Here is a 9,594-nt window from a genome sequence, read left to right as displayed (position 1 = left end):
TTGGTTTGGTTTAGGTAGTTTAACACTACTCTAATTTATAATCATGATGAGTTTAGGTGCATCTAAAGAACTCATAATACAGGATATTTTCCTCAAACGACGACGTGTGATTTAATGAAAATTTCAAAAGTAGATTAGCAGGAAATCACCAACTTTACTAAAAGCGACAGTATAACAACAACTACAGTATACAGTTGTACTCAATCGTATATGTACCAGTCCACTATTCACTACTACTCACAGAATCCAATTCCAGAGAGAGAGAGAGAGAGAGAGAGAGAGAGAAGTAAGAGAGAGGCGGTGGAGGGGTCCATCTTCCACAAGGTATGGATGGCTATGGCCTAATGGGCCTGCTCATTTGTTAGCAGCTGCATTTTCTTTTTTCCTTTTAGCTTTCAGCTCAATCAATCTTTTACCTGATTTCTGTTATTTCTCTGTAGCTCACTCTCTCTGGAATTTTTACTTTCAATTCAGCTATGCTAAGTTTGGGATCTTAAAAGCAGCTTCCAATTCATCAGGTACTTCTCAGATCTGACCTACATTTGCTCTCTAAACCCTACTCCACATTTTTGTTTTCTCTTTAATTTTGCATGCCTTCAATTATCAATTTGCTTTTTTCTTGTGGTTTTAGCTCAGATCTAGTGCACACGTTTTACTTGTTTTAAGGAGAAGTTGTTTTTTTTAATTGAATAGTGCAGGATTCAGTTGAAATCCACTTTAGGTGAGCGGCTTGCTGTTTGCGATGGGGAAATCTCCGGCCAAATGGATCAAGGCTGTGCTTTTTGGCAAGAAATCATCCAAGTCTCATTTAACTAAGGTATAACAGAGTATTTTTTATTATGTCATAATTCTACAGCATTACAGAGAATTTATGAAAATTGTACTTCTCGTGTTTGGTTCGATCTGGTTTCAGCAATTTGGCACTTCTGTTTCTTAATTAGCAATCAAAGGAAAATGAGTTCAATTCCGCCTTTCTCTCTCTCACCCTACTTAGGTGTAAGTGAGAGTTGCAGTGCAAATGCATCACTCTCATGTCATACTAAGTAGATTTTGGAAATTAGCTCAGCTGCATGTCTTGCATCATTATTCCTTATTAACTCAAGTAGTTTGATGCCATTTTACAAATTTCCTCCGAAATTCTCTTTGCTGCTGAAGATTCTTTTTAATTTTGTTACTCTATGTTATTAAGTTACTTAGAGGTATCTGCTATCTTAATCTATGTTTTGTATGAAGGATGTTACGGGTGAGAAAAAATCGTCTGCAAAAGCACCATTGGGGGATCTAGCTCTGAATTCACCAACTTTGGATCCACCAGTTCAGAATTTGGATGGTGGTGGTGAGTGTGATCAGGCTGGATTGGAAAAGGGGACAAGCACTGACTTTGCATGTGAAACCGCCTCATTATCTTCTGCAACACACGAAACAGATCCGCATGTTAAGGGGGAAATTTCCACAGATGATGCTGAGCTGGAAAGGCTAGAGCATGCTGCCACCAAAGCACAAGCAGCCTTTAGGGGTTACTTGGTACTGTTTAATAGCAGAATTTACAGCTTTGATCTCTAAAGAAAGTCCGTACGGTCTATTAAGAGTTTAATTTGATATTCAGTTCTGAATTAAGATTTTAGGTATTCACTCTAATGGATCGTGTCCCTCTAGATTGCGGAACAGTTTGAATGTTTATGTGCATAATGTCTAAAATCTGTAGGAGTTTAGAGCCCTTGTTTCTGCTTAATTGAGGCAGTAGAAGTTATGTGATCCTCTACAAAGACATTGCTTGTGTGGCACTAGGGTTCCTAATTATCTGCTTGTGTAAATTAATTCTGCATTAGATTTGGAGCCTTTTCTGTTAAGTCAAATAGTCAATTGTCATTTTTTGCAAACCAGCATAAATTCTTTACAAATGCATAGCTTTAGGTAAAACGCACTAGTTGGACTTAAAAACTGAAGAAGCTTCGGTGTTTCTCCCTTTTCTAATTTCAAAGCATGATCCACCTTTCAATTGTTCTTTGTGCTATGTCCTTATCCACTGGTATCTTTCCTCAGGCTCGTCGTGCTTTTCGAGCTCTCAAAGGTATCATAAGGCTACAAGCACTTATTCGTGGGCACTTGGTTAGGAGGCAGGCAGTTGCTACTCTACGCTGCATGCAGGCAATTGTCAGGATTCAGGCATTAGCTCGTGGTCAAAGTGTTAGACTCTTACATTCTGGGCATCAGCTGGTTAGAAAGTATAGTTTTGGAGAACTTAAGGTAACTCTTGCAATACAATCTATGATGCTTTTCTTCCCCTTGCTTGCTTGTATTCTAGTTCCTTTTTTTTCCCGCTTATAAAAGCATAGGCATAAGAACAAGATGGAGTTGATATTTATTAGGATATATGAGGAGTTAGGTTGACTTCAATATTATTCTCGTAGCGAGTTTAACTAACCTGTAACACTTTAGTGATAGAAGAAGTATAGCTCGTATAGTTTGATTGAAAAACATCACATCCATATCTATATGTAAATTATCAATGCGCACAAACTATTAAAGGCGAAGAATAATGTAATTGATTTTCATGGTTTTATAGTGTGTCAAACACTTGGGACAATCCAAAAGAGGAAGTGCACATAAAATTGGACAATCAGGAAAATGGAAGTGGAAAGTAATAAGAAAGAAAGTTTGGATTTGTTTACATCAAATGTTTTTTTGACTTTTGTTATAATATAAGACGAGTATCTGCTACTGCTTTTCTTTTCCCATCTTGTCAGCTTTGACAGATTGTAGTATCTATTTTGAACTTATTCATGTTGGTACAAATTGTTTTGGCTATTGACTCTGTGTTCCATGTGTTCTTTGTTTAACCAGAATCCTGAGCAGAGGCCTTCAAAACTGACAGCTAATGCATTTCCACACAAGGTATTGTTGACCTCCCTGCGCCGTTGTTAACTGACAAGTTTTTGTTGTATTACAGGGTTTTCCTGTTAGGTATTATTTCTCTTCTTTTTCCCCTTTTGGCCCTAGATTGGCGTCGAGTTGCAGACCTGTGTGGCTGATAATATATTTGGTTTGAGTTAGAAAATGAAAATGTTGCTTTATCCTTTTACTTTTGGGTGGTTTAATGGTTGAAGATGGGTCAGGGAGGTGCCAAAATAGAGAAAACCACGTACAAGGAGATGGGTCTGGGAAGTGATTGAGTTTTATCTAAGAACCTGGAAATGTCCCCAATGTGTAATGAAATTAGGGGGTGAGGGAAGATTAGTAAAACTGCAGGGATGCATCTTAGAAGGTCAGAAAGTCTGGTTTCTCTGATACAGGTTCAACATCTATATATCCAGAGTGCAAAAGTGTTACTGATTTTTGGCATCATTGGTTTCATTTACTGCAATGTGGCTGCAGAATGATTCTTATCTGATCTGTAACATTTTGCATTAATCTTTTGCTGAAGTTGTTCCTTTGTACTATTATTTCTGAGAAAGTTGAACAAATGTGGTAGTAAATTCATCTTTAATGCCTCAGTAGAGTGACTATGCTAGATGTGCGGCACTACAAAGGAGAATGTTGATTTGAATGACGAAGCCTGACCTGTAGTATGTGTATCACAAATATCTAATGGATATCCGTTTACTACCTAAAGTTGATGTGAAGGTCAGAAAATCAACATAGGAAATTGGAACAGATATATCATTCCCTCCGTCTCAAAAAGAATGGCGGTGTTTAGAGTACGAGAGTCAACTCATCAAATGTTTAGTATGATATCGAACATTTTTTAGTAATTTTGGAGTATAATTTACGTATCTGGGAATTGCATGAAAAGTATTAAATGACAATCTTTTCTAAACAAAAATATTTGAATAGATCATTTTGGAACAGTTTGACTCAAATAGTAATAATCCAACCATTTGGGACTGTGAAGTAATTCTTATTATTTTTATGATGTAGACAAAATTCTGTATTTGATGGTAATCTCTTGTCTTGTTTTAGCTACTTATGGCAGTGCCAACAGCCATGCCCTTGAGCCTTCAGTATGATGAGTGTGAACCTAATTCAGCTTGGCAATGGCTTGAACGATGGTCACTATCTCGGTTTTGGGAACCACTTCCACAACCAAAGAAAGTTGTTGAAGCAAAGTCGCAGAAGAAACAGGGTAACAAGCAGAGTGTTGAAACAGAAGTAGTAAGATCAAAACGAAGTGTCAAGAAGGTTCTTACATCAGCAAATGGAGATGCTTATGCTGTAAGTTCTTCTGAACCAGAAAAAGCTAAACGTAACCCAAGGAAATTCTCACATCCTCACATAGAGCCAGTGCCAGATCAGCCTCAAAATGAACTTGAGAAAGTCAAGCGCAATTTAAGAAAAGTTTCTGCAGCTTTGGCAACACCTTCAGAAAGGTCGGAAACAGAAACTGAGAAGGTACAACAAACTCCTAATCTGGCTCAGGCTCAAGCTCAAGCTAAAACATCAAAATCCTCAGCTCCAGATGTTGAACAAATGGTGGTTAATTCTTCTGAGAAAACGAGTGATTCAGCTCCTGAAATTGAGAAATTGGCTGTAACTGAAGCTCCTTTACCTGTAGCAGTGGATGAACCAAGTAATGAACTGCTTGATCATCCTACCACTGAGCAACAGCAATTGGAGGATGTTGGGAACACTGCAAACAGCCCAGTCGTCAACGAGGAGCTTAGCTCGATGGAAGATCACACTGCCAAAGAAAGAACTAGGAGGAGGAAATCTCTTCCCACCAAGCAGGAGAATTCTGAGAATATTTCACAGAATACAGCAAACGTGCCTAGTTATATGGCTGCCACTCAATCTGCTAAGGCGAAGCTTAAAGCTCAAGGATCTGCTAAGGTAAGTGAAGATGGAGCTGAAAATGGTTTTGTTCGGCGTCATTCTCTACCATCCTCTACCAATGGCAAATTGAACACGTCGTCACCTCGAGTGCAAAGGCCAATGCAAGCTAATGGAAAAGGTGGAAATAAGAACAGACCAATGTCATCTTCTAAAGATGGTAAGAAGCAATGAATAGGGACATTGTAGTTACAAGTTGATCTTGTCACATGTTTCTTGCTATCTGAGATGATTGTTTTGTTTCCAATAGCTGGGGTATGTAATGAAATTCCCGTAGGTTGATGTGAGTTTTCTTTGTTGGGCCTTCTTTATTTTGTGTTGCTTTGAAATTTTTTTTTGTGGGAACTTTTTAATTAAGCCAAGAAAAGTATGCTTAATCTTTTGTTTTTTTAAGAATTAAATAAATAAGAAAGGCATATATATCTTGTTTTTTCTCAAGTAACTAATCAGAAAAGTAAATGCATGATTCTAGTACCATTCTATATGTCAAAGCACTTTCATATGTAAATAATGACCTGGCATTAGTTGCGTCCTTCATTGTGATAGTGTGTTTTCTTGTTTTGTTTGCGCTCTTTATCTTTTAATAAATGGTTCTCTTAGATCATCTCAGAATTGATAGTTACAAGCTCATTTACTTTCATCAACTTGAAAACTTCACTGACTCAATGATTACCTTCTGGCTCCCTCTTCAGAAAAGGTGCTTCACCCTGGTTGGAAGAGATGAGTTCAACATTCTGCTTGCTCGAGGAACTTTAGTACTGCATGTGTTGACGACATCAATTGGATCTTTCGCTATTTTCTGTAGACTTTAAACTGCAAATTCCGAATAACTGTTGTTTGATATGATATCATAGCATATTTCGTGTTTCCATTAGTATTACTGGGGGTGTTTGCAGGGATTGTATAGTTGGTTGTAGACCTCGAGACTGTTTTGTTTAACAGGATTCTTGTGATATATTCTTTATCTTTTCTTTTAATTCTTTTATTGGCACTATTAGTCCCATATGCTTTGACATAGTATCCCCGGATAACAACATTTGGCTGTCATCTGTCTCGTAAAGTTTTGCTTTGTTATTTAATGTGATTCTAATGTGACACAAGTATTACCTCTGCATAAGTTATAACCTACACAGAAGAGGGTATCAGCTACCGCCTCGGAAAATATTCCAATCTCATATAGAGCAAAACGAAGGTTCCACGACTTTAAGGTAGAACAACCAGTAGGTAGGATTGGCAAAGCTGACACAAGAGTGACTCTGATACTATCTGTAACAGCCCAGCCCGCTAGTGATATTGTCCGCTCTGGGTCTGGGTACTCGTTTAAAACGCGTCACTATGGTTTAAGGCTTGTTAGCTTATATACACAACATTTCTCTTGTGTTTTGCCGATGTGGAATTGTCTAAAGTTTGGGGTGTTACATATCCATTCCTGTCAAGAATGTCAAATGTGCCGATTTTACTCGCACAATTAGTCATAGATGGTGACTCCACTCATATTTTCCGACAACAGTATTGTTCTTTTCTCATTATTCTGTTTATGTTTGAACACAAGTCTGCCATGACTTATCAATCTGCTAATAAGTAATTGGTGGTTAATATGGCTAAAATGAAGCTCATTAATATGGATATACATTGAAGTTAGCCAAAAGTAGACAATGAGAATTGAAATTGTGCACTAGCCAGCCAGCTTTTATTTGAGAATGAACAGTCAAAATAAAACTATCAGAAATGCAATAAATGTAAGGGAGTAATTACCATTCAAAATCAGAAACTGCTTCTCCTTAAATAATAACCTGACAACACTTAAAATCAGAAACGGCTTCTCTCCTTAAATAGCTAAATCCTGCTTCTCCTTCAATAATTTTCTTTAACTGTTCAAAAAAAATTCAAGAGAAAACACTTCACTTATGTTCTATTTGAATCTCTTCTTTTTACTCAAGTATTTCTAAATTAATTATCTAATTTTTTTTCCATAGCTCAATAAAGATTACGTAATGCAATCCAAACCTTCATATCGACCATGAGGTTCTGTATATCTTGAAGTTGAAGGTATTCTGTTTACAAGTCAACACAAACGGCTACTTCTGCATGTAATAATAACTAGTACTAATACTCATCATTGCGATTTTGTACGAATTTATCCAATTTCCACACAGATTATTGGTTGACGAGTTCTATTTTGTGCACATGCAGTTAAAAATCTTTCCATAATAAGGCCATAGGATAAAGGAAGAGTGCACATATTCAAGCTACCAATAAGGCACTCTATCTAAGTCTCAAAAACACTGGAGTTGATTATGTCTTCAAAGGTTAGTAGTTTGTTGATATGTTTGTTCATTCTTCATCTGTGGGGTGCTGCTAGTGTAACTGGGCGCAAGATACGGATCTATGAGATCAAGAAAGGAGATTTCTCTGTTAAAGTCACTAATTATGGTGCTAGAATCGTCTCTGTTCTTGTTCCTGATAAGAATGGTACGTCTGACTTTTACCTTAATTAATCCCATATTTTGGAAAATATGTTCCAACTTTAACATCTTTTCTTGTTTTCTGCTATTCCTATGAGAAATCAGTCCTATCTTGTTTTGCTCCCTTCCAGGAAAAATAGGTGATGTTGTTCTTGGATATGACACCATCAAGGAATACAAGGTTAGTTCACTTTGTTTCATTTGAATGGATCTATTTGAATTTGCTCTTAACATGATATGATAACAAACACGATTTTCTCCAAAATGCTTCACACCATTAAGAGTATCATTACACCTTATATGTTGTTTCTTTTAATTAACTTTCAATGTGAGACTTTATTCGCAAACAACAATATTTAAGTCTGATGGACTATCTCACACGACTAACATTTGAAAAGCTCATTAATTTTAACAAGTTTCGCATGTGAATTCTAAAATAGGGTTACACATGATGGAGGATTGTGAACTTAATAATGTTGCATTCTAAGTTAATAAGGGCATAAAATGTGTTCAGTTTTGAAATTCTTTCCAAGAACCAATGGATGTGAATATGGAATTAGCCTCCTGATACTTTTCAAATCTTCATAGTCATAAACAAATATGAAAATACCTTTGTGCAGAATGATACAAATTATTTTGGAGCAATAGTTGGAAGAGTTGCTAACCGAATTGGTGGTGCTCAATTTACTTTGAATGGAACCCTTTATAAGCTCATCGCCAATAATGGCAATAACACATTGCATGGTACTCTTTTACTTGCTTTCTCTTCAACTTTCACCTCCATTTACACTACTTTGCTTTCTCTTTTCTTGATACAAAAATTTGATATACAGGCGGCCCTAAAGGATTTAGCAATGTTGTTTGGAAGGTGAGCAAACACGAGCGACATGGTTCACATCCTCATATAACTTTAACCTACAGTAGTGCTGATGGTGAAGAAGGCGAGTCTTGGTTTCGTACTGATACCACACTGCAAATATAACTTTCAATGTTGAAGAATCCTATAAATAACCAAATCCATTGCTTTCATTTGTAGGATTTCCTGGTGATCTTCGTGTTTCAGTTACTTATGCATTGAAAGATCGTTACAAGCTTAGTGTGGTAATGAAGGCAAAAGCTCGGAACAAGGCCACCCCTGTTAACTTGGCTCAACACACTTATTGGAACATTGGTGGACACAACAGTGGCGATATCTTGTCCAACGTTATTCAAATCTTTGCATCACACATCACACCAGTAGACGGACATCTCATTCCTACAGGCGAAATCACCCCTGTCAAGAACACACCATACGACTTCCTGAAACCTCGTAAAGTGGGGAGCCAGATGATCAACAAACACCAAAATGGATATGACATCAACTATGTACTTGACAGCAGTAAGAAAATGAAGCCCGTGGCAATAGTATATGATAAGAAGTCAGGAAGAGTGATGCTTGTACAAGCATCTGCACCTGGTGTTCAATTCTACACTGCAAATTTTGTCATTAATAAAAAGGGGAAAGGTGGATATGTATATCAGCCTCATGCAGCTTTGTGTTTGGAGACTCAAGGATTCCCGGACGCTGTCAATCATCCAAATTTCCCATCGACAATTGTGACTCCGAGAAAGACGTACGTTCACAAGATGCTGTATACGTTCGTGAAATACTAGAACGCTTATAACATTAATCTTTTCCACCATTACTGATGTCTTTTGCATCTTCTGCATAAATTGATATTTCTGCCAGGGTTATATGTTCTTTGAGAAAAATAAAACACTTATTGGTCCCTAATTTAAATTAGTCGCTGAAAAATAGTTCGACGCCAGGATGATAAAAAGCTTAACACCTCTCACTCTTATTACTTTTCAATATGAAAACGAAAAAAAAAATGAACAATCAAAAGGTCGTTTTACTCAAAACCCCAATTGTGACATCCCTTCTCTCCCACTTCACACCTCGGAACGCACCCTTCTTAAACGTACTTTCACATCTTCTTAACCCGAAATGGCTAGGGAGAGGAAAGGTTCCTTTTTCTGAGGGTACTCCCGGGAACCGACTCCGTCGATGTAACTCTTATCTGTCTTTGCTAAGCGGATCATGCAATGTTGATCACTGTTGGTCCCTAATTTAAATTAATGTAGTCATTTGACCCCCCAAAAGAAATGAAAAGTTTGACAATACTTGTTTTATTCATGTAAAATATTGGAATTTTTACATTCCTATGCCACATAGGAAATCTTATTACCCTCAATGTTTAAGGTTTGACTTAATTACACTTAGTATACCAAATTACCAATTCTATACCATAGTGTATTTTAA

At 37.1% G+C, this 9,594-nt stretch overlaps 2 protein-coding genes across 6 annotated transcripts; both read left to right on the top strand.

Annotated features, from left to right (window-relative positions):
* Positions 1–208: 208 nt before the first annotated feature.
* On the top strand, positions 209–5,821 carry LOC109241602 (protein IQ-DOMAIN 31-like). Of its 5 annotated transcripts, none has more exons than XM_019408365.1 (8): positions 209–324; positions 475–518; positions 699–817; positions 1,234–1,524; positions 2,044–2,247; positions 2,845–2,895; positions 3,961–4,987; positions 5,520–5,821. In XM_019408365.1, the coding sequence occupies exons 3-8, from the start codon at positions 743–745 to the stop codon at positions 5,549–5,551; spliced, it is 1,680 nt and encodes a 559-aa protein (XP_019263910.1). In that variant the 5' UTR covers positions 209–324; positions 475–518; positions 699–742; the 3' UTR covers positions 5,552–5,821. The 5 variants fall into 5 exon arrangements, with proteins under 5 accessions (XP_019263910.1, XP_019263909.1, XP_019263907.1 ...); XM_019408364.1 differs by having other exon boundaries at positions 694–817; XM_019408362.1 differs by having other exon boundaries at positions 441–518.
* A 1,200-nt stretch (positions 5,822–7,021) lies between these two features.
* Positions 7,022–9,332, top strand: LOC109241601 (aldose 1-epimerase-like). The gene is made up of 5 exons (XM_019408360.1): positions 7,022–7,299; positions 7,424–7,473; positions 7,913–8,036; positions 8,126–8,233; positions 8,329–9,332. The coding sequence occupies exons 1-5, from the start codon at positions 7,125–7,127 to the stop codon at positions 8,943–8,945; spliced, it is 1,074 nt and encodes a 357-aa protein (XP_019263905.1). The 5' UTR covers positions 7,022–7,124; the 3' UTR covers positions 8,946–9,332.
* The last annotated feature ends 262 nt before the right edge of the window (positions 9,333–9,594 follow it).

This window comes from Nicotiana attenuata, unplaced genomic scaffold (assembly GCF_001879085.1).
Source record: "Nicotiana attenuata strain UT unplaced genomic scaffold, NIATTr2, whole genome shotgun sequence".
NCBI classification, from domain to species: Eukaryota; Viridiplantae; Streptophyta; class Magnoliopsida; order Solanales; family Solanaceae; genus Nicotiana; species Nicotiana attenuata.
The sequence above is the reverse complement of the archived record's forward strand: the minus strand, read 5'-3'. Positions and strand labels throughout refer to the sequence as shown.